The sequence below is a fragment of the Malaclemys terrapin genome, chromosome 3 (assembly GCF_027887155.1).
Source record: "Malaclemys terrapin pileata isolate rMalTer1 chromosome 3, rMalTer1.hap1, whole genome shotgun sequence".
NCBI lineage: Eukaryota > Metazoa > Chordata > Testudines > Emydidae > Malaclemys > Malaclemys terrapin.
The window spans coordinates 44,289,522-44,314,798 of NC_071507.1; the positions used below are offsets into that span (position 1 = coordinate 44,289,522).

Here is a 25,277-nt window from a genome sequence, read left to right on the forward strand (position 1 = left end):
GGGCCAAACAGGCAGCTATAACCATTGGGATATTTTTCTCCCTGGGATCCATCAAATGCACATTAATCTGTTATTCTGCACCTGCTGAGCCGATAACTGAATCTTTTTTCTTGGTGATGTCAAAGTGGCCTGTGTATGGCTTCATGAGATGGGGAAGTCTGAGGCCCACAGAATCAGTAGTGGCATTTCAGTATCACCAATGGTAATCTGCTGGTTGGGAAGAATGTTCCTGTTTGCAGCTTTCTGACCAGTCCTGTGTTCTTAAAAATGCGAGCCTCATGCACCTTCCCTGACTAGCCAACATTGATATTAGTGAGGCGTTCCTGATGATCCAGCAACACTTGCATTACCTTAGGAAAATAGCCCTTTCTGTGACGATACTCTGTGACAAAGTAGACTGGTGCCAAAATAGGGATGTGTGTATGTCATCTTATCACCCACTGTAGTTCAGGAGCTCCAAATCCATCTACTATGTCCTTATGTTTCCCAGAGTCACAGGCCTGCAGAGCAGGACACAGTTAATGTCCTACGCACTTGCATGATGATGGCTCCAACTGTGGATTTTCCAAAATTATTTCCATTTCCAGCTTCCCAAGTGCGATCGCTACTCTCTTTGCTGTCAATGCAGCTATCATTCTGGAGTCCCTATGCTGGACAGTTGAGGTGAGCTTAACACATAGATCCAGGAATGTGGCTATTTGCATCTGAAAGTTTCGGAGCCGTTGTTCGTCTCAAATCTGTATTATGTGATCCCACCGGTTAGTGCTCGTTTCTCAAGTCCAGAAGCAGTGCTCCACCATCTCTGCAGCTGCTCGATGAACGGCACCAACAACCTTAAATTGTTTTGCGTTATGTCCCTCAGCAGACTGTTCTTGGGGAAATCACCATGTTGTGGTACATCCTCTAGGCCTCCATGTGCAAGAGGTTCAAGTGTCCTGTATTGGCAACATTCATGAGAATAGTGTAGAGCTCTGCAGGCTCCATGCTTATGTCAGAGATGGCGAACAGCAAAAAAAATGCTGTGTGGGTTAGTGAGATTTTAAAATAAGGTGCGAAAATTATGGGAGATGGATGGTACTATGGGATGGAGAATGTTGCATATTGGGAACTTGATCTCTAGCTCCCAGAGTTCTCTGGGTGAGTCATTTCTATCCCATAACACATGGCAAAAAATTCCCAAAAGGCATCGCACCAGATGGCAGTGCAGGACACACTGGGATACCTCCTTTTTGGTGCACCAATTTTGCATCGTCATAAGCACTCCTTGCGAGTACGTGCTGTGCTGACGCAAGTAGCCGAGTATGCATGTGCACGAGCGTCATACTAATTCTGGCAGCTGTACACCGATATAAATTGTGGGGATAAAAGTTTGTAGTGTAAACATGGTCCTAAGGTACTACAGTAAGAACAATATTAAAAAGATCCATAAAGAAATTAATAGTTCTGTATTCAATGCAGGTCTTGTGGAAAAAGTAGCATATGAGCATATAATTAAAGACTGTATCATAATGTATATGCACATGGGGGCTGTATTAAGATTGCACAAGGAACCTTAATTCTGGCATTTCCTAGCTTGAGTGCTTGACTTTGAATCCTTAGCATTTTTTTAACAAAGATTTTCAGACATAATTATAGAAATTAAACTACTTGAAATAGTCACTGGGGTTTCTAGCCTGACGGACAATGTTTCACTTTTTACTGAAAAAGAAAATAGTTTATTTTTGCTAAAGTAACGAGACAAAACCAAGATAAATTTAAAGAAGCTATGCTATGCTTACGCCTGCAGAAATTTTCAAATGTTTTACATACCAGGAGCCAAATTTTAAATCACAGCCTTCTATTTTTCTTGAATTAGAGGCTGAATTGAAACTGGTCCAAAACATAAACGTGCTACTTTTGTATTTTATGGCACTTCTTATCAGGCTTAATAGTAACTGAAAATGTGTTTCTACAAAGGCATTCCCTTCCCTGTTGCCTTTCTCTTCCTGATTAATCCTGCAGTGAAAATATAATGCCGAACTTCCCTTTTATAACATCAGGCTGTGAAGTCAAATGCAGGATTATGATCAAGAATGAGTGAAGACTGGTCTGTAAGAGAAACGTGTGTCCTGTCTAGATCTACTGTACATTCAGTCACAGAATGACAGGCCAAGTAAATGTGTGTGCATAAAGCAGTGTTCTCGTATGAAATTTCCTCCGTAAAGAAGGATTTCCATATATTTATTTGTCAGTGTGTAACATTCCGACTGTAGCATTGCAGTGAAGAGTAGGAAAACTGGTTTATGGAAATATTGGATGTGGGTTGTCAGGAAGATTGACAGATCAATAACTACTGCCCTTCAGTACAATGCAGAAACACTTTTCTTTTGTAATTCTTATTAATCACTTTCTGTGCTATAATATAAGCTCCATATTCCACAGTGTAGGACTTTTTTTCTTTGTTCTTTTGATTGTTCGTGTTCACAGGAAAATGTACTTGTTTTTTGTTTGTCTTTTTACAGCTTGGCACGGCAATTGGCTTCTTGTTACCACCAGTTTTGGTTCCAAACACAGTTGATGATATTGATCTAATGGGGCATAATATCAGCATCATGTTCTATGGAACAGCAGCAGTATCCACACTTTTATTCTTATTAACAGGAGTTGGTAAGTGAAACATTTCGTATAGTGACTGTGTGAGCTGAGCAATCTAATAGTGACTCTAAATTCCATGACCTTTAGGTTTTAGAAAAAATTGCAAACCCCGCCTCTCTGACTTGGCTTTCCTTGGAATACACTTATCAGTGTGTCACACCATACATCTGCTTTCTGTCGAGATACTCTTAGCAAGTGGTGAATTACATTTGCTTGTTTTTTGTTCTTGGGAGGTACTGCTTATAACGGTAAGGGCTGTATAAGTAGATAGGTTGAATTCATGTGCAAGTTTTGTTTGGCTAAAATAGTGTTTGCCTGCGTTTAACCATGCTATGCCATATTGTGTGTTGGCCCTGAGCTGTAGAAAAAGACCTGAATAGACTTAGGCCTAGTCTGCACTAAAAAAGGTTTGCAGGAATAGCTGTATCGGCAAACTCTCCTAGTATAGATGCAGTTTATACCAAACAGTGCTTTTGTCAGAATAGCGAATACCAGTTCCCCATAATTATATGAGCTGTACCCGCAAAAGCCCTTTTTTTTTTTGGCCAGTATAACTGCATCTAAGCTAGAGCTTTTGCTGGTATAAAACGTTATTTAAAAAGAAAAATCACAACCCTAACTGATTTCAGAGTAGCAACCGTGTTAGTCTGTATCCGCAAAAAGAACAGGAGTACTTGTGGCACCTTAGAGACTAACAAATTTATTTGAGCATACGCTTTCGTGGGCTACATCCCACTTCTTCAGATGCATAGAATGGAACATATATATAGCCCACGAAAGCTTATGCTCAAATAAATTTGTTAGTCTCTAAGGTGCCACAAGTAACCCTAACTGATGTTACAACACCAGAAGATGTTTTAAGAGTAGACTTCGCCTCAAATTCCTGTTTTAACTTTAAACCAGTTGAAATGCCATTGGAGCAAAAAAATTGAGAATAAGCTTCTATAAATTGTACACTGATAATACTTGAGGTGGTTTCTGCATGTTACCTCTTGTGGGTTGTGCTCCAAGGTGTTGCTGAGCTTTGGGAACTTGCTCAAAAAGCAGTGGGCATTGGGATTGCACAAGCATTCCCTCAAGGCACTGAATGTTCACAGGTGAGAGTGTAAGAGCCTGGCCCCAGTTGCTTCAGTATCTTCCTTTTCTTTGCTAGCTGCAAGTGTAGCAATGCAAAGCTCCCTCAGTTTTGCTTCAGAGCAGAGATCGATGGAAACACATTTAGAGATGTGTTCTTGTTGGGACTGGAGCAGAATCCTCCTATTCTGTGGATTTGTATGTACATTGGTGATCAGACAGGACAAGGCCTGTGTCATTCTGATCCCTCCTGTTTGGGCCAAGTAGTAGAGGTATGTGCATCTTCTGGATCTGTCATGGTTGTCTTCGGTGTGTTCAGAATGCCTAGCCCAGGAAGACAGCCTTGTTCTGCATCCCCAGGCCAAAGTCTCTTCATCTTGCAGCTTGGATTATGAGACATCAGCTTCTGATCTAGCGTGTCCAGTAAAGTTGCATAAAATCCTCCAGTGTTACTACCAGGTATGGAAAAGGTTATCTCTGTTGGCAGCAGATAACATGTCTTCATGCTCTGCTCCCTCTTAGTCTATTTTTGGACTTGTTATTATAACTGAAGTCTCTTGATTTTCTGCCATTCCTTCAGTTGACAACTGTAAAATCTTCAGCCATCCCAACACCAGGAGATTCCCTAAATGACTGATGTCGGTTCAAAGAAGTGTTCAGAAAGAGGATCTCAGCTTAATGGTGCCAGAGTTAAGAGTACTCCTTTTGAACCCTGGGGATAGTGTTCTTTATTCTGCTGGTTGCTAGAAACCAGGGCACAGCGGCAGCATCCGCGGCACGCAGACTGTGTGTAGCATGCTAGTGTGCAGCAGATTTACACCCCAGCTTTCCAGGCTCTAACCCATCTAGACAAGCCCAAGGTCAGTTACATCTATGATAAATGAATGAGTTGCAGGCTTTCATAGGTGATATACTCCCTTTGCTTTATTCCACATGGACAAATATGTCCATGTTCCTCATGTATAACGTTTACCTAAAGTTGAGCTTGATTTCCTTCTACACCACATAGTTTATCTCCTGTTTTCTTGATAAAACCTCATCACCTGTCATTGGAAGGAGTTGTGAGGTTTTAGCAGGGCTTGGTTTGCTAAAGCTTCAGGAGGATGGATAGAACATCTGATGTGGTTGTATAAAGCTGGTGAGCTGCTCTTATTTTTTCAGTCTTCGATACTGAATTCACGTTTCTCACTCACAGTCAATGTGAAAGCTGCTGATCAATACTGCAAATTGGTGATTGAGTGTCTAGTGATTACCAAATAGCAATGTATGGATTTATCTAACCTGAGGATGACTAAAGTTTAAGGAAGTGGTAGGGGGAAAAATACTAATTGAATAGATCAAAGTAATGAGAACTGAATCCTACTAAGATTAAAATGTAAACACTTTCAAGTATTGTTAAATAGCAAGTTAGAAAGGATTTGTGTTTAGACTTTATTTCGTAAGTCTTTATGTGCTTTGTTTTAGTGGTTCCACCTACAGTGAAAAAGGAAAAATGCTAAAGCATCAAATACAGCTGAATGGCACTTGAACAATTATTGACACTGTTTTTATATCCACCGGATATTGAGCTAGTATGGTGTTACTATGTCTTTAGAGATATATACAAAGGTCAGAAAGATTTTAAAGGGTTCATTGGCTTATTTGTATCCAAAAGATCCCTAAAGAAACTCCGGAGCCAATGGTATATTTACAGAAATTCAACTTTTAATACTGTAAATAAAAGAAGTTATACTACAGACTGTTAAGGGTCTGATACAAACCCATACCAAAGCATGTAAATTCAGGTACCACTGAAAGTCTGTTCTTGCCCTATTCCAGGGGTTGGCAACGTTTGGCATGGGGCTCACCAGGGTAAGCACCCTGGCGGGCTGGGCGAGTTTATTTACCTGCTGACACGGCAGGTTCGGCCGATCGCGGCCCGCACTGGCCACGGTTCGCCATCCCGGGCCAATGGGGGCGGCGGGAAGCGGCGGGGGCGAGGGATGTGCTGGGCGCGGCTTCCCGCCGCCCCCATTGGCCCAGGACCGCGAACCGCGGCCAGTGGGGGCCGCGATCGGCCGAACCTGCCGCGTCAGCAGGTAAATAAACTGGCCTGGCCCGCCAGGGTGCTTACCCTGGCGAGCCGCGTGCCAAACATTGCCGACCCCTGCCCTATTCTCTTGTGTTTGTGTATTGTAGAATCTTTAAGGATTGGGGTGAAATTCATCCTTCTGTAGAGGGTCTGCATGAAGACTCTGTGTACCATTTAAGCCCTTTAAAATGGTGCATAAACAATATAGAGGTCCTTGACAGGTCTTCTGCACAAAGTTGTGATTTTTTTTTTTTTTTTCCATCTTGTGACCTTATGTCACAAATGTTGTAATACTGAGATATAATGGAGTTAGCATAGCAATGCACTTTCGGCCTTATTACTAAATAAGGGAGCTAGATTGACCCTCATTTTGCCACTGTAAGCAGAACATCTAAATACTTAAGGGCTAGGTGATCTGATTAATGTGATCCTGCTTCATTCCAGAGTGGATTGATTTTAATCATGATATAAATCAGCAAGCAGAAAACCTTGATTTAAATAATCACTTCTAATCTTGTTTTGCTTTTGTACTTTTTAGTTATTTTCCAAAATAATAGCTGAGTCTCATTGGTTGGTAACAATTGAAATACGTTGATTTGCTATTAAATATAACCCTTACCCTAAGTTTTTGGTACTACTTTTTACTAAACTATATCTATTCACATTTATTTTAGCAATTTTATACTGTAACATATGTTCAGATTTTCTTAATTTTTATATTTTTATTGTGTTAGAAAATGAAGAATGACACATTCCTTGTTTATTAGATGATTTTTGTTTGTTTTTGGTTTTTAACTTGTGATTTGTGGCAAACTGAATTTGAATGGAAATTTAAATTCAGTTAAATGCACAGAAACAGCATTTTAAAATTGCTTTTATTAAACTACTTTTAAATATGCTGGATACATACAAAAACAAGTAAGTTAATCAAAACATGTTTTGCATTCAAACAGATTTATTAATCAAAGGAAGTACTGTCTGTAGATAGTGAATTGAAGTAATTGTTTCTTGTCTGCATGTCCTTCAAGATTTTAGGGCTAGTCGATCTCTGACATCTTGTTTTTATTCAGTCATTGGAAGAGGAAAACAAGCTTTCCTGCTTTTTCAGCTCCCAGTCAGTTCCTTACCTTTGAATTGACTAGTCATTGAACTGAACTAGTGGAATAAACTGAAATGAAGAAAATATTCTCTCTGCATCTGCAGAAGAAGCTACTTCTGTCAAAAGCTGGTTTAGCACTTCAACAAACGCTGGTTCCAGGTACTTAGCCAGTGACTTCCATCAGTTGAATGGTTTGACTCTAAAACGTAGGCAGCAAATGTACTGATGAAATATTATTTTTTTAACGATTTTAATATATTATAGTATGTTTAGACCTTAATATAGGTTGTCATAGGTTGTGTTAGCAATGTTAGCCAAAAAGAATATCTCCCATCTAACTAGGGTTCAAAGACGCTTTCAAGGAAGGTCAGCTGACTTCCTCTTTAGTACAAGGACAAGATAGAGCATGAGAAGGAGCAATCAGCAGTTTAAACACTGTTTCTTTTTTGCCAGTCCTCTAATGCAGGGGTTATTTAAGCAGTCTGCAAAAGATTGTTGTTACTATAGAACAGTGGTTTTCAACCTGTGGTCTGTGGACCCCTGGGGTCCGCAGACTATGCCTAAGATTTCCAAAGGGGTCCACATCTCCATTTAAAAATTTTTTGAGGTCTGCAAATGAGAAAAAGTTGAAAATCACAGCTTTAATGTTTTGTTTTTCAGTTATCTGTGGGGCCAATCAGAAAGAAGAGAGTTATTGTAACTTGACAAGTTTCCAGTGAAACAAAATGGTCTCCCTTGAAGTATATCCAGAGTAAAGGACTCTTAGGGCTTATTTACATGAACATTTAGTTCGCAGCAGGCTGGGGTGTGAATATCCTAACCTACCCTGCTGTGGATTAACTGTGCATGTGGACCCTGCTGACCCACCGTATCAGTTCATTAATGCGCTTTAATCTAGTCCCATCTCAAAGAGGACTAGATCAAAGAGTGCTAACGAATTGTTTATGTGCGGAGCAGAGTCCACATGGGCATTTAGTTCACAGCAGGCTATTGTGGGGTAGATTCAGACCCCAGCTACTGAAAACTAATCATTTGTGTAGACAAGCCCTTAATCTTGGTCCTTTACACTCAACCAGGAGGAAAACAAGCTCTTTAAAAAGAAGTTATGGTGGAGGCTTACCAATATTAATGCTTCAGTTTCAGGATCTGAACTGTTGCATCTTCTTTCTGAACTGAAGTTAGCTCAAGGTGTATTTAGGAATGTGCTGATTCACTGGCTTGTTTACTTCTGGGACTCCAACTACAAACTGGACCAGGTCCAAGTAGAGTGGAATATGTTGACGCTGGTGTGGGTAAGCTGTTCAGTCATCTTGAAAAGAGAGAGACATAGTGCTCTGAATAGTGTGCCAATTAATTTATGCCACAGCATGACTTTGGCATTTGTTTGAACTAATTATATTCTAAGTTTTAAGGGCCCAAACATGTGACAGATAAAAAATGTCTCTAGGATATGTTTGTCAGTAGCGCTCCAACCAGAGTGAATGGAGGTGGCATGTTCAGACTGGCTAGCCCTCATTGGAGGATAAAGTCAGAATAGAAGATGTTTGTTTATGCTTTCATAAAATCTACTTTACAATGTTCCTTAAACCAGAACATTTTGTATTCACATAAAATCCCAAGCCATTACTCAAAGCAAACTGATAAAGATAAGTAGGGTGAAAAATCCTTTTAATGTTTTTCTTTTCTGTTTGTTCTAGTGTTTGATGAAAAGCCTAAATTTCCTCCAAGCCAGGCTCAAGCAGTTCTCCAGGACATTCCTCCTGAAGATTACTCTTATAAACAATCAATAATTAACCTGTTCAGAAATATTCCTTTTGTGCTTTTGCTGATCAGTTATGGTGAGTGTTGCCTTCTGTCTTTAGGCTGGTAATAAAGGCGAGATACGTTCCTAGAGTCCATCTGATCTTTGCCATGCCATCACTCGTTTAGCAGCTTGAGATCAAAAACTGTGGGTGGCCTGTGGTCTTCTCAAAAACTATGAGCAGAATTCAGTGCATCATGGTACTTTTGGAGGAAGCAGGTAGAGGAAAGGCTGTCATTAGCTCTACTCCTGACATCCTTCACCCACTATAGTAGAAGGATTACTTACACTGTTTGTACTAGCACTTCTGGCATTCAAATTGGGCCTGGAATGACTGAAGCTTAATTGATGTGAAGCCTTGACAAATCATAGTCTTTATAGCTGCTAAATGATTGAGAGAGTAGTTCTGAGGGGACAAATGTCACTTAGCATGGTAAATGTCTCTAGTGTAGACACAGCCTGGGAGAGCAAGCCTTGTTGAGGAAAGTAGCTTTATTGCTTATTGCTTTGTTTTTCTCTGATGTGTGGAAGACCTAGGGAAACAAACTGTGGGAACAATGAAGCTGTGTACAAAATGCTTTTAAATGCACAAAGCAAACCCCCTGAGGAAACCATAAATATATTTTCTCTAATCTCTTTAAGTTATTATCTTAATTATCATTTTTAAGAATAGGTAAAATACATTCAGACGTGTGATTTTTAATTTTCGTGCCTCCTTTTAAGGAGTAGCTAACATAGACCTCTAAAGTTATCATTCGAATTCTCCTCATCCAGACAGATGGTGGCTTGAATGCTAGCCCTTGAGAGTCTGGGCACAGAGTATAGGGGGAGGATGGGGGCGCTTTAGGATACAGAGAAATCTTTAAAAAAAAAAAAAAAAAGTGCGATAAGTAGACATCGAGCTGGTGACTTACTGAATTTCCTGGTGGGGAACGTAGCTTCTTTAAATGTAAACATTTGATTATTATTGACACTTATGATATGGAGGGTACATCATGTTGTTTTTCTATTGCAGGTATGATGACTGGGGCATTTTATTCTGTCTCCACATTATTGAACCAAATGATAGTGACATATTATAAGGTAAGTTTCTCTTGAATCCTTTGCTTTTTCATTTGTATATCTGTAGAGTTAGTGTCCCAGATGTTTTGTAGGCATTTTTGTGTGATCAAGGATTCAGAGTCTCCTTTGTAGTCCCTTAAAATTGCATGCTCCATACAGTTATAGAGGTGATAAGTACTAGTGTTTGTACTTATAACTGTCAAGAGGCCTGAGAGCCTGACTCCTTGAGTGGAAGTGAGTCATTAATAAAAACCATATAAATATTTGTTGAAAGGGAGAAGAAGTGAATGCTGGGAGGATTGGCTTGACACTGGTGGTAGCAGGAATGGTGGGTTCCATTATTTGCGGTTTGTGGCTGGATTACACCAAAACATACAAGTAAGTGAGTGGAGTTGGGATGGGCAGGGGTAGGCGGATGTGCAATTGTGTTAGGGGAAAAAAAAGTCTTCTATAAAAATGCAAAGATTCAAGTGCACCTTTATGGAAGGCAGAAGGGAAATGATAAAAAAAAAAAAAATCAGTATGTCCATGATTTTTCTTTGTCCTTGAGGGAGTGCCATGACTGAGACTGTGGTAAGAGTCTTAGACTCAATCTCATTGGTTTCTGGCCAGGATGAGGTTTTGGCAAGGTTGGGCTGAGTCCACTATAGTGTGATGTGAATTTGTAGGGGTTTCTGTCTATCCCTGTGGCTGGAGAATGCATGCATGATGTTAGCAAAATAGGAAAGGCATCTTGGGTTCCAGCAGTCCCACCGCTCTCCATTTTATCTTGTTCCAGCTTTGACCCAACAAGTCCTTCCTTTGGTGGAGCATACTGGCTTCACCACATTGTCATATTGTAAATTAGGAGCTTAATTTATTAATTCAAATTTTTGCATCCTCTGCTGGATCTTTAAATAAGCACAACACAACCTTTAATCCAGGGCATGTCTGTGCAGCAGAACACTGTTACAGGCTCTGTAGTATGCACATGCTGTGGCATTTAGCAAACATGTACAAGGGAAATAGGGGATATTGATTTTTCAAAACAAGAACTCTCAGTCTTAGAGTGAAGTTCTTATTTCAGTGACTGTTTCTTTATCATAAATTATGTACAATAGCTTTAATAACCCCAGTGGATGGTAATGCAGTAGGATGGTTGCTCTGCTGCATGTGATTGGCTAATAAAACAAGCGTGTGCCTCAGTTGCTCAGTCTGTAATACAATTTGTAAAATGAATAGTTCATTCTAATCAGATTTGGCTTGTTTTTTATCTGACTCTTCACTTTTATTGGAAATAGTGTTCAATTTGGCTGCTTGAGATTTGATGTAGTATAGCATGTAATCCAGTAGTGTCGTTCAGAGAATGCAATAGAGCAGGGAACTACAAAGGGCTTGACGTCATCTTCTGGTGTAACTACTTGTCCTCTGTGAATCTGAGCAAGTCATTCCCCTCCATTGTGGCTTGAATAAAGCAGCCATATAACTAAGGGAATGAGGAGAAGGGGACGGACAGAGCCTCACTGAAATGCATGATATATCTGAGTTGGAATTACCTGAAGCAGATTTTTAAAACTGATATTTCAGTTGTAGCAAAGAGAATATGTAATATTTATATGACTGTTCCATGTTTGACAATATGTATTGTCTTCTCCGGTTTACAATGGGTATTTTCTCTTGGGTTTTGTTTGCAGACAGACTACTTTAATCGTTTACATTCTCTCATTTGTTGGAATGATCATATTTACTTTCACCCTGGACATTGGAAACCTTGTAATAGTGTTTGTGACTGGAGGAGTGCTTGGGTAAGGAATCAAAGGGGAAAGGAAGACAGGTTGTAATTCTAGTTAAAAACTGTATTTAAAGGTATCTAAGGGCTTTTTTTTTTAAACTAAAAGACTATACCTGTAAAACTCCCTTTCCATACATACAACCTATCTTCTGCTACAGATACAATGGGTGAGTGGACCAAATTCTAGTCTCTGCTGAAGTCAGTAGATTTACTCTCAATTTTCACTGGTGTGATGAAGACCAGATTTAGCTTTCTTATGAGAGCCTGATCCAAAGCCCATTGAAACAAATGAGTCTTCCCATTGACTTCAATGATCATTGGATCAGCCCCCCAAATAAACAAAAGTAGTGGGGTTGGGCATTTGAGCTCACTAATACTACTTGCTAATATGTACAATTTATATTTTCCTAGCATCCGAAATATGCTAGGCTCATCCCAAATGCAGAGGAAGATGCAGTCCTTGCCCCCAAGAGCGTATAATCTAAAAAAACCCCAGAGAGGTGAGGAAAGGGATATATAAGCGAAGCAATTGTGGTGATGATAGGCGTTAAGTCTAAGTTATAATTGTAAAAAGTAAGTACACTGAGTTCCCATCTGCCCTCCATCATTTAGTTCGCCCAATTTCCACAGCAATCCCCAGTTGCAGGTCTAGTGTCTGTACTGATGGTCAATCCCGTTCCTCCGCATAAATGAACAGCTTGGTGACTAAATTGCCTGTTTAAGTCCTGCACTTGCAAGAAATTGGCCTTTTAGTAAAGGGATTTTAGTGAAGAGAGGGTAGTGGCTTTGTGGACCAGCTTCAGAAGGGAGCTCTATATATAGAGGGTGGCATGGAACAAAACACAGAGATGGTTATGGGAGAACATAAGAAAGGCCATACTTGGTCAGACCAAAAGTCCATCTAGCCCAGTATCCAGTGGCCAGTGCCAGGTGCCCCAGAGGGAGTGAACAGAATAGGTAATCATCAAGTGATCCATCCCCTGTTGCCCATTCCCAGCTTCTGGAAAACAGAGGCGAGGGACACCATCCCTGCCCATCCTGGCTAATAGCCTCTGAGGGACCTATCCTCCATGAATTTATCTTTTTTGAACCGTTATAGTCTTGGCCTTCACAACATCCTATGGCAAGGAGTTCCACAGGTTGAATGCACATTCTGTGAAAAAATACTACTTTTTTTAGTTTTAAACCTGCTGCCTATTATTTACTTTCTCCACACCAGTCATGATTTTATAGACCTCTATCATATCCCCCCTTAGTTGTCTCTTTTCCAAGCTGAAGAGTCCCAGTCTTATTAATCTCTCCTCATATGGCAGCTGTTCCATACCCCTAATAATTTTTGTTGCCCTTTTCTGAACCTTTTCCAATTCCAGTATATCTTTTTTGAGATGGGGCGACCACATCTGCACACAGTATTCAAGATGTGAGCGTACTATGGATTTAGATAGAGGCCATATGATATTTTCTGTCTTATTATCTATCTTATGATTCCCAATCTATCTTAATGATTCCCAACATTTTGTTTACTTTTTGGACTGCAGCTATACATTGAGTGGATGTTTTCAGAGAACTATCCACAATGACTCCAAGATCTCTTTCTTGAGTGTAACAGCTAATTTAGACCCCATCATTTTATATGTATAGTTGGGATTGTGTTTTCCAGTGTGTATTACTTTGCATTTATCAACATTGAATTTCATCTGCCATTTTTGTTGCCCAGTCACCCAATGAGATCCTTTTGTAGCTCTTCGCAGTCTACTTGGGACTTAACTATCTTGATACAAAATTATTCATCTGCAAATTTTGCCACCTCAGTGTTTACCCCTTTTTCCAGATCAATGAGAATAAGACAAACGTGTCAGGACTAGAATCTATGGTGGAAGAATATGAGAATGAAATTGTAAGACAAGGGCAGATAACTAGGGAGGGCCAGATTAAGCCCTAAACTATATAAATTCTTGAAATCAAGCACATGACACTGTAACCTGATACTTTAAAATGACCTTTGTTCTGGTTTGTTTTTCATATCCATAACAATGGATTAGAGCCACACTTATGATACTCTTGTCCTTCCTCCCTCCTTCTCCTCCCCCCCCCCCTTCAGCTTCTTCATGACAGGTTATCTCCCGCTTGGCTTTGAGTTTGCTGTGGAAATTACATACCCAGAGTCTGAAGGCACTTCATCAGGACTCCTTAATGCTTCAGCACAGGTTATTGCAGGCTTATTCTTGTATATGAGGGTAACATTTAATAAAGTCTCTCTGCCTGAATTTTTGGGGAAACAGTCCTACATTTGGCTACTGGCATTTTATTGCGCTCCTATAGTGTTTGTTTATTTACCAGTCTCTAGACTGGTAGATAAACTGCAATACACTGATCTGGATTTTTATAAGCTAAATTAGAAGAGATTTACTAAGTGAGTCTAATAAAATCTGAAATGTTTTATGATGATTGATTACAGATATTTGGGATTCTTTTTACGCTGGTTCAAGGAAAGCTCATAACAGTATATGACCCTCGTGCGGGAAACCTTTTCCTCTGTGCATGGATGTTTGTAGGCATTATTTTAACAGGTAACTAATCACATTTGCTATTTATCTTTATTTATGTAGATATTTTTGTTCTTTGTTGTTGAGTCAGTGTCTCCAACAAAGCAATAGAGTTTAAACACACCGTTTTCTTATCTATGTCAAAGGATGGAAAATTATTTCTTGATTAAAGAATCGTTATCCATATTTACTGCATGCATACCTCATTCTAAGGGCAACACAGCAACTACATATACAGTCATATTCCTGGCTGCAATTCTACAGTGTCTTCATAAATTTAGAACATTTGACTATCTTCAGTAAACATAAATGAGAAAAACATACATCAGTTTAAATGAGTACATTAAACTGGATTTATTTTTAAATCCAAAGTATGAAAAAGCACATTTAAGGTATAGAGATTTTTGGATAGATTTGGTTAAATGGATTTATTGGGCGAAGTTAGTTTTGCCAGCAATGTCTGTCTGTTTACAAGCCAGAGTGATTATTTAAATATGTGGGGTTTTTTTTAGCTCCAATCAAATACATTGCTCAGCAAATAACTGCAAATTAGGCTGGAAATAACAAATAAATTGTTAACAATGAGAGTAATAAACCATTTGAACAGCTTACCAAAGGTCATGGTAGATTCTCAATTGACACTGACAATTTTTAAATCAAGATTGGATGTTTTTTCTAAAAGATATACTCTAGGAATTATTTTGGCCTTGTGTGTATGGCCTGTGTTATACAGGAGGTCAGACTAAATGATCACAATGGTCCTTTCTGGCCTATGCAAAAATCCAGGTTTTTTTAATAATTGATTTTAATGTTTTTGGAGTGAATGACTATCTCTAGTAGTTGCCTGGGGTGATCACTCTTCTAGAATAGAATGATCCAATGGTTGTATGAACAGACAGCACAAAGCTTTATTTTGTGAAAAAGAGGTTTCTTTGTATGAACTTGATCTGCCAGTTTGGAGGTGAAACCACAAATTCCTTCCAGCTGCCATCAGAAAAGGGTTGGAATTGCCTAGTTATGGTATTAGACATCAGTGATGGCAGCTATCTCATTCTCTGGAGTTTGACTGCTAGAGGGGTATTATTACTTACAAAATTATGAGAATAAGGAGTTGGCTAAAATCTGTAAAACTAATCCTCTAGAAATCTAAAAGAGCAACTAATGTATCGTTGGGCTTTGTTCAAACCTGATGGCTCAAGAAAGCTCGAAGTTTTATGTGCCTCATCCCTAGAGTGTTGGATTGCACATATCCACATGTGCACTAGTGTGTGTATTGGGAGATGGGGCTCTTGTGCATATTGGTGTTTGAGCGGGATAAGAGATTTTTGCCTGTAGGTGTTATTGACAAGCTTGCAAAGCTGTCTTATAAGATCTCGTGTTATCTGATGCCCTATATATGTGGGGCATAAGCAATTCTACTAGTAATTGTCTTACAAATTACTTATTTTTTAAAGGTTTTTAATGGTATGCTATTAATGTGCAAAACATTCATGTCATCTTCTAGCTGGCTTTTGAGAACTGATTAGGCATTCGCTTTTTAATGACTTGTTAAATTTTTGGATGGCATTGGCATTCTTCACATTTATTTTTTGTCTGCAACTTCTTTGTTAAAGGCAAAACCATCCATTATGGAATATAATAAGGAGAAAAACTAACCTTGTTAGCCAATTAGAAATACCCACCACTGAGTGTGTGCTTAAGATAAGAACCTTTTGATTATGAGGAATGCTGGATGTCAATTGGCTAGTGAGGAAATAATGGCATTTTATGTGTATGTGAAAGTTTTCCCTCACTAGCTTGAGTTTGATTCCTTGGCTTATAGACCTTTTTTAAAGGTAAATTATCCAATGAAGAACTAGAAATTTGGTTGTTAAAGCTTTATAGCCTATATACAGTATCAGCTCATAAAAGTGAATAAGCACTGCTTCACTTTTGTAGTAATCCAGAACATTTTTGATACTGTAATAACCCTAGTACTTATATAACGTGGTGCAAAGAAACTGAAGCAAATCACGCTTGTTTTATAGACAGGAGCTTATCTATGCCTCAGATAAAGTGGCTTGCTCAATGTGCCACAACAAGTCAAATCCATGGTTAGAATGTGGGATTTTTTGATCTCGGGCCTGTGGTTGGTTCACTGGACCACACTTGTAATTTAATGCATTTGAATGTCAAAGCATGTTGCTTTGAAGAGAGGAACTGACTTGCAGGAATCTTACCTGAGAGTGATTCCTGGAGTACTGCGTCCCATTCACATGCTTTCATTCCCCAGTGGGTGGCTTGATAGCATTCTTCTCTGGTGGTCTGATGTTTAGTAAGAAATCCATGGACATTGTGCACTCTGAGGGAACATGGGAGAGGTGCTGGGGCATGGAAGTAGATGCTTTCCCTCTAGAAATAAAACTCTTCTGTTCTTCTTTCATAAAAGAGATTCTGTACATAAGTCTTCTATTCTGAGGGCCTTCTTCTGTGGGGATTTAGAGACATGCAAACAGCCTGACAAGATTTCATTCTGGGCAGCTCTAACATTCTCAGACTAGAGAAATTACTGTTTGGTTCACAAATTTATACCTGGGACTTACTTCCCGGTACACATGTAAACAGCTGAGTATGTGCCAAAAACGTCAACATTCACCACACTCTCACCGATGGCTTAATGCGGCTAAGAAAATGTCATATGTAAAAACTGTTGTTAAATGACTTCTGTGAGGGGCAAGTTTAAAATTTGTGAATAATATGGGTAGGTGAATAAGTCAGAGTGCAAATAAAGAAATCTCTTTTGAACCAGTGATAAAGTAATTGCCACAACTGTGCCATAGTGGTACAGTCAGTCTCCTGGAATGGTCGCGTTATGGGAAAGTTGGGGGTTATAAATGTTTTCTTTGTTTCAGCCTTAATCAAATCTGATTTGCGGAGACACACTGTAAATTCTGGGATTTTGAACACAGACCTTAAAGCTGTAAGTGATTTAACCTTTTATATTTTGGTTGTATTATTGCACTTAAATATTTGACTTGTAATTTCATGAGTATTTAACATCAAAATACAATATGTGACTGCTTCCTAATTCAGCTAGAGCAACTGATACACTTCAGGACCTGCCCTCAGTTATCTGATTATTTCTCTATGTGACTGATATGTGTATATCTCTTAGCAGGATTCCATGGCTTAGGGTACATGCTGTATATTTGGCATTTCAGTGATATAATGGTCTTCCCTTTAAGTGCGGTCCACGTGTGTCTTAAAGAAAGGCATGGTAGAGTTTCATGCCATGACGAATTTATTGAGTGCGGTTTTGGAGTATCCCAGGGATTGGCAACCTTTGGTACGCGGCCCATCAGGGAAATCCGCTGGCGGGCCGGGATGGTTTGTTTACCTGCAGAGTCTGCAGGTTTGGCTGATTGCAGCTCCCACTAGCTGTGGTTCGCCGTTTCAGGCCAATGAGGTCTGCGGGAAGTGGCGCGGCGCGGGCCGAGGGATGTGCTGGCCACTGCTTCCCGCAGCCCCCGTTGGCCTGAAATGGAGAACCGCGGCTAGTGGGAGCTGCAATCGGCTGAAACTGCGGACGCTGCAGGTAAACAAACTGTCCCGGCCCACCAGTGGATTTCCCTGACGGGCTGCCAATCCCTGGTGTATCCCTTTGTTCCTTTTGAAGTGAGGGAAAGTTGAGCAATAACCATTGCTTTAGGTTCTTTAGTAGATCACAAGATGTGTACCCCAGCTGTTAGCTTTGCAATATATTACATAGTCACTAGTTGTTTAAATGAGGGTAAACCATTGAAATCTTTCCATCCTGTAGTTTTCTTGACCTTCAAGGAAATGAAGATGCCTTTGTGAAGTCTTACTATAACAGCATCTATCACACAGTTTTCTGCCTACTTTAGGTAATTCACATGTACCTATAAGTTACAGCAGGATTTCCTTATTTTCAAGATTCTCCTCTATTGGATTTAAATACACTGGGGATGAGCTGAATGTTAATCTCAGTAAGATCCATGTCAACACTCCATCTGTAATATAGATGGGAAAATTATATAATTTATAGGAGATCTAAATTCCATACGACTTTTAATCAAAAATTGGAGGGGGAAGGGAATCTGTTTTTTATGCCTTTCTATTATCATCTAACTCAAACTAATTATTCACCAAATCTAGTTTCTAAAACAGTAATATAGTCTAACTGGCTATATGAACTGTAGAATTTAATGATTAGTCTCATTGTTCCCAGGCAAACTGAAGTCAGGGACCGCTTCATTTGTATAACTACTTAATCCCTTAATTCTTTCTGCAGGTACCAGTTGACAGTCCTACAGAACATGAAAAGAATAACACTGTGTTAAAAAAACAGCCAGAATCAGCCATGTGAGGCAGAAGGAAAATACTCTAAAAACGCACAAGTTTCATGTAATAGTGAACTGCACTGATTAGCATAATCACTGGATTTGTATGTATGAGTAGTAAGAATTTTGTTAGAATATTGGTGTGAGAGTCATGCAGTATTACTGAATGAAGATGCACAATTCATTTTGCCTAAGGCATAAACGGTTTTAACTTTATATTGAATATTTATCATAGCATTTTTCAAATTTGGTAGTCTCATTGGTAAAGGTTTCTTTGACTGTTGTCCACCCTCCCGAAAGCAGTGCATGCTCAGAACCTCATGGTAAAGAAACTTGCATCTCAAAATATAAATCTCATAACAAATGGCCAGTCAGTTTTTAATGAAGTCAATACATTTGGTTAATTCATTTGCCCAAAGTCACACTTTCCTAATGCACAATCTGTTACTGGGGAGAGATGGACTGAGCAGACACACAACTGAAAGGGATTGATATTTTATCTGTATTTTTAATATAAAAGTGTTGCAAATTTTAAACCAGTCCTCCTGTTTGAGGGATTCTGTCTTTAGCACAATACATAGAGCAAAAAAAATAAATAAATTTGCAGGCATGAATGTGTCAGTGAGTGAAATCTGAAGCTTTAATTGCCTTGGGGAAAACCACAGTATATGAAACTTGTTGGTACCCCGATACAGGCAAGAGGAAACACTTTCTGCATAAATTCATCATAATACTTACAGGGGAGACTTAATAGTGATCTATTGAATATTGACACACTTTTACAAAGGTAAAGTGTTCATAGGCAATGGAGTGCTATGACTTGATATACCTCCATAAAATGCTTTGAATGCTACTTTAGATAGCTGATGTGAGATGAGTACATGTTTACAAAAAGATTGTGCCTTTATTGCTGAACGTTGTAAACAAGAGCCTTGGCTCAATCTAAGTTATATCTGTGTTGTCTTACATTGTTGGGGAAATTCCACTGTACATGTTTAAACACCTCCTCTGTGTATTTGCTGACTTAACAGAAAATGTCTTCCATCCTTACCATGTCTCTGCATCATGAACTGTAATGATAGTCTCTAGTTAAACGCTTGTGTTTATCATGTAACTTGCAAATAACTTGCTGAGAAGTAAAACACATTTGTCCTTCAGTCCGTATAGCTTTAAACAAATTGTGAAAGGGAAGTGCTTCACGGCGTCAGTTGGAGCATCTGCTCTTTGTACTGTGGGTCATAAGTAAGGTTGATTTTTGTCACAGTGATCATGAAAATCATGAATTTGAATAAAGTCTGTGAAATCTTGGAAATGGTTGTAAAACATATTTGATTATGCCCCCAAGCAGAGTGGCCTTGCGACCTGGTGCACAGAATCACAGTGCTACTCAGGTTTGGCTCATCTGCCTTTCTTTCTCCATTTACAGAGGGGCAGATGGACCATAGCTGATTGGTGCTGTGAGCTAAATGCACTAAGTCACAACAGCTGGAGTGGGGAGCTGCTGCTGTGAGGTGAGCTCACTCTGTAACTCCCCCGGGCCTTGCCTTTCAGCACCCCTCACTGTGCTCTTGCATGTGTTGATGTAACGAAAACAACTTTGTTTGATTAGCTTTCTGTGACTTATCACTTTTGCCCACGCCTTTTCTGTGAAATTTACTGAATATTTCCATTCCCAAGTCATAGTATTGACCATAAATATAAAGGGGAATTAGGTGTTGCAATGCCTAACTAATAGGCACCCTGCTGCCATTGGAAATAACAGCCCCTGAGTTAATTGCCCAGGCATCCTATGTATTGCATTGGGAGAGTTAGAGCCCTAAGAAAGGGATTTTCAGAAGGCAGCAAGCTGAGTGGGAACCCGCGTAACCTAGCCAGGAGTGAAATGCAGAGGAAGGGGGTGGTGCTCAGGGCCCAGCTCCATCTCAGTATTTATGCATCTAACTTCCATTGATCCTGGTTGCTAGGCACTTATCTCAGGTTGGGATTCTTTGCTGTGTGTCCTCTCCTGGATTTAGGCCACATGAGCCCATTGTCAGGAAAAACTGGTGAGAGCAAGAGAGGCCACCCCATTATTGCCACTATTCCAGTAGTTATGGCATCCACCTGGGAGACCAGTTTTCAAATTTCTACTCTACCTGATTTGGAGCAGGAGGTAGAACCCCCTGGTCTTCCACCAACCAGGTGACTCTCTTACCGCTAGGCTATTGGCTATTCTTTGTTAGAGCTGTTCCACTTCGTATTAATAATGAAATTGTCTGGGGGGGAGAGAGCAAAAGCGAGAGTGACTATATAGCCTAGTGGTCAGGGAATCCACCTGAGATGTGGGAGACCTGCGTTCAAGTCCCTGCTCCAAATCAGGCGGCTTGGGGATTCAAAGCTGGGTTTCCCCACATCCCATGTGTGTGCCCTACCCATTGGGTTTTTAGGTATTCTGGGATGCACATATGCCAGCCAGCCCACCCCTAAAATTTTGACCTGTTCACTGCCTCCCTGGCTGTCTTCTGTGCAGGTTAGGCATGCTTTATCACCTTGGGTCCTGCAGGTGCAATAGATCAGGGACTGACACATTCGAGAATCCCTGCTGGGCCTTAGGCATGAGGTAGGGCTCTGAGCAGCTTAACAGCAGCATTAGGACTTAGGGGGCTTTGCACATGTCCCCTAGTGGAAACCTGCTTGCTTATGGGAATAGATACATTCAGGGCTAGGCAGCAGCTGAGCAGTGATTTTTGTGAATGTCAGCGGTGCCTAAATGTTGGCATTAGGCACCCAACGAGTCAGTTATTCACATAAGTTCCTTTGTGAATCAAACAGTTTGTGCCGTAACCCAACAAAATACAGGGAATTAAAATTTAACAGTAACAAATGCATTTGATGGGTAGGGAGGAGGAAAATGAAGGATCAAAGGAGGAAAGAAGGGACAAAATGAGGATGTTTGTATTGTGAAGTTTTCTAAGTGAAATTGTAGTGTTTAGACTCCTCCTTTCCCCTTTAAACGCTGCACATTCTAGTCTAGTGCACAGTATCCATTCTAGCATCTTAAGGGTTTAATTTCTTGTGAAGATTTCAAAGGTTCCTAGTTTGGGATAGGGAGTTAATGCTTCTTTGTTATCTGGGCTCTGTTATAAAAACTCTCTGTGGTTGTAATTTTAAGTGCCCAAGTTGCTGATGAAAATGGGACTAAGTGCATTTGAAAACACAATCTCTATCCAAACAAAGTAGCAGTAACTGAAGCAGTTGCAAAACAAAGAACCACATAAATTAATTCTAAGCCCCTGTCTGTGCTACAAAAAAGACCTACAGTGAGAGCCTACAGATTTGATATTGTTGAGCCTATGGCCTCTAAAAGCTACCCAAGTGGTTATTCCCAGACACAGTTTAAATTCTTCTCCTTCCTTCCCTACACAATGTCTGAATGGAGAACCCTGACCTGGACCAAGGGCGATATGCAAATAAGGAGGGGATATCCTGCAACATTACTTCCAGGGAGTGTTAGAGTGAGGGTTGTGCGTTCTAGACTTGCTAAGTGTAGAACCCCCAGTCCTGAGGGTAAATGGCACTGATAAGTAATCTACTCTGCCCTTTCTTTACATAAGGCCACCACAGCTTTCCAGAAGCCCCTCAACTTTAGGGAGTCAGCTAGCTTTATAAGAAATGCTCTGTCTGTACAGTTTTCTGAACAAAACCACAGGCTGAGCTGGGACTAGAACTGTGCATTAGAGATAGACAGTATTTGAATAAGATCAGCGTGTGTTGAAGCAACCCTCTTCCAAACCAGGCCCCACACTCTTTTTTGCCAGTTATGGTGCAGGATGGAAACAGGCTCACTCTCCTGCTTTTGGAGAGATGGGGGGAAAAGGAATCTAATTGTTCAGCTGGCATAGAGATACTGGGGAGCGAATGGGGGCACAATGCTTCCATTATGCCACCCTCAGCGATTTAATTACTTGTTCCAAGGTGAATTGCTCCCATGCTTTTTGATTGAAATACAATCTGGTGATACCAACATTTCCGACCTGCACAAGCAAATTAAAAGTTCCAGAAATGTGCTTGTGGAAGCTACCCTTGCATAATTCTGGCTGGCTTCTGCCATTCCACAAATGGTGCAGTTTCACCAATTCATTTTCCCCCCCCCCCCCTTAATCTAGATATTGTAAAATGCAGGTATCTTGGTCATTGTCTGCAGCTGCTGTGTACTTGTTCCATTAAAAACCGTCAGTATTACAACCCCATTCTCCCAGTGATAGTTTTAGTCCTAGGCTGTGCTGCCGTTTTGTAACCCCTGCCACGGGAGACCCTCGGCAGGACACAACCCATACTAAAGACCTGTCAAGAAAGTTCAAATGACCAAGAACTGATTTTTTCCCCTCCCTCCATTGTGCCAGCATGTCCTTTTAAGAGGTTAGACTCATTCCTTCTGGCATTCAGTTCATTACCAATAAATGTTCTAGCCCAGCTTGTTCCCTTTGTTTTATCTTCAGCCAAATTGCTTGGCTGCCTTCTGAAAAGGCCGACAGTTTTCAACATGCCAGAGTGCCTGCTGGGCTCCTGAAAAGAAAATATTCCCGCGTAATGAGGGATTAATTACAGAACTAAATGCACCTCCAAAAAGAAGCATAAAAGTTTATCTGCCAAATATTTCCTTGCAAAGATAAAGCCTATTACATGTATGGACCCCAGTAACAAAACAAAAGAGCTTCTATAAAATACCAACTTGCTATCTGACCTGTCTATCTAAATTGTTTGAAATGAGACAGATGAAATGGAGACTCGAGCAGATTGCTGGAATAGTTTGTTTTTTAATTAGGCAATTCTACTCAATCTGTGAATATCAGATTTTATTGGTTTTGTCTAGAGCCCTTTGAGGGACAGTTTTAAAGAGAATCCTCCTCATGCTCAGGTTCTGCTTAATCAAATGGGCCTTGAAACCCCCCTTTATAGCCAGCTCTCTAGCAGGGGGTGTGTAGCACAGCACAGACTCACCCCTCCAGCACCTCCTGCTGGTCGTCCTTGGGAATTAGCTCTTTGACCCAGGACCGCCCTCTGCAGGCCAGTGATCCGCTTGCCATTGGCCCCCCATGTCCCTCACAGGACCCCAGTGCTCTTGTCTGGGTACTGCTCCCCTGGCAATACCCCACTTTCTCTGAGTTTCCCCACCCACTATCCCCACTTCACCTCAGTTTTGGCTACTGCCCAGTCTCCATTTAGCCCCCATTCACTGGGGCAGACTGCAATATCAGCCACTCATCATAGGCAAAGGGGTTTGGACTGGCTGCCTTTTACCTACCCTCAGGCTGCCCCTCTGCAAGCCCAATACCTAGGTGAGCCTAAGACTAGGCCCTGCAGCCTGGGGAGTTACTGGCCTAGGGCTTCCCAGCCCTGCCTCACTCTAGGTCCCCAGGTGAGGTTCCCCAGCAGCCAGGCCTATCTCTTTCTCCAGTCAGAGAGAGACTACTGAGTCTCCTGGCTCCCAGCCTTTATATACAGGCCAGCTGTGGCCTGATTGGGGCGTGGCCCAGCTGCAGCCGCTTTCCCAATCAGCCCAGCTTTTAGAGCTACAGCCCTCTGCAGGGCTGCTTTTAACCCCTGCAGCCCTCTTTCAGGGCTGGTTTCAAGCCCTCCAGGGCAGGAGCGGGTGTCCACCCCACTACAGGGTGTAGCTGCTAACTTTGGCCAAAATAGTCAAACCTGGGTACCTAAGGTTAGCCTCTTAAATAAATCTGGCTTGATTCCCCCTCCCTGTCACCCCACCCCACTCCAATGTGGTGAGCACTTGAGGCTTTCAGTGATTTCAGTGGGAGGGGTAAGCACTTGGCGATCTAAAAAGCAGCCCACTTCTATTTAGGAACCCAAATATGGGCATAAGGCTCCCAACTTCCAGCTCCCAGTTTGAACACTTTAGTCCTCGGCTTTCTTAGGGTATGTCTACACTGGAAACTTCAAAGAGCTGCTATGGGAACGCTCCCGCAGCAGCGCTTTGAAGTGCCAGTGTGGTCGCGTGTGAGCGCTGGGATAGAGCTCTCCCAGCGCTCCTGGTAATCCACCTCCACAAGGGGATAGCGCTCGGAGCCTGTCTACACTAGCGCTGACCCCCTGAGCACAGCAAGTCTGAGTGCTTTAAAGCGCTAGTGTAGACAGGCTCCGAGCACTATCCCCTTGTGGAGGTGGATTACCAGGAGCGCTGGGAGAGCTCTATCCCAGCGCTCACACGCGACCACACTGGCACTTCAAAGCGCTGCTGCGGGAGCGTTCCCATAGCAACGCTTTGAAGTTTCCAGTGTAGACATACCCTAAGAAAGCCGAGGACTAAAGTGTTCAAACTGGGAGCTGAAAGTTGGGAGCCTTATGCCCATATTTGGGTTCCTAAATAGAAGTGGGCTGCTTTTTAGATCGCCAAGTGCTTACCCCAAGTGCTTTTCACCCCCCTGAGCCAGCAAGTTAGAGCACTATAAAATGTAAGTGTAGACAAGCCCTTGGTAGTATTTAGGGCTGGTCTGTCTACACTAGGAACTTAAATTGGTATAGCTATATGTCTCAAGGGTGTGAAATTTCAAACCCCTGAAAGACGTAGCTATACCAACCTAACCCCCAGTGTAGACAGCGCTACAGAATTCTTCCATCAATTTAGGACTGGCCTACACTATGGGGTTAGGTCGATGTAAGCTGCCTTGCGTCGACCTAGCTGTGCAAGTGTCTTCACTTAAATGTGGATTCCGCTGACATAAGTACCTCTCTACACCGATTCAGTAACACCAGAGCGGTGTAGAGTCACGGTCGATGTAATTAGGACAACGCAGTGTCAGCATAGACACTGTGTTGCTTACATCAACTGTTACTGGCCTCTAGGAGCCATCCCACACTGATAATAGAATTAATGCAAGC

General features: G+C 41.1%; 1 protein-coding gene across 5 annotated transcripts in view; it reads left to right on the top strand.

Moving 5' to 3' along the window:
- FLVCR1 (FLVCR heme transporter 1) overlaps nt 1-19,710 on the top strand; it is a 68,511-nt gene extending 48,801 nt beyond the window's left edge. For 3 of the 5 annotated variants that reach the window (XM_054023989.1, XM_054023987.1, XM_054023988.1), the window contains 9 exons: nt 2,502-2,646; nt 8,576-8,716; nt 9,695-9,762; nt 10,016-10,119; nt 11,415-11,525; nt 13,614-13,719; nt 13,971-14,082; nt 16,950-17,017; nt 18,350-19,710. In XM_054023989.1, coding sequence (XP_053879964.1) covers nt 2,502-2,646; nt 8,576-8,716; nt 9,695-9,762; nt 10,016-10,119; nt 11,415-11,525; nt 13,614-13,719; nt 13,971-14,082; nt 16,950-17,017; nt 18,350-18,424 — 930 coding nt within the window. In that variant the 3' untranslated portion in view covers nt 18,425-19,710. Of the gene's footprint in view, nt 1-552; nt 664-2,501; nt 2,647-8,575; nt 8,717-9,694; nt 9,763-10,015; nt 10,120-11,414; nt 11,526-13,613; nt 13,720-13,970; nt 14,083-16,949; nt 17,018-17,857; nt 17,943-18,349 lie in introns of those variants that run through there. The other 2 variants (XR_008444498.1, XM_054023990.1) reach the window with 2 other exon arrangements.
- Nucleotides 19,711-25,277: the final 5,567 nt, after the last annotated feature.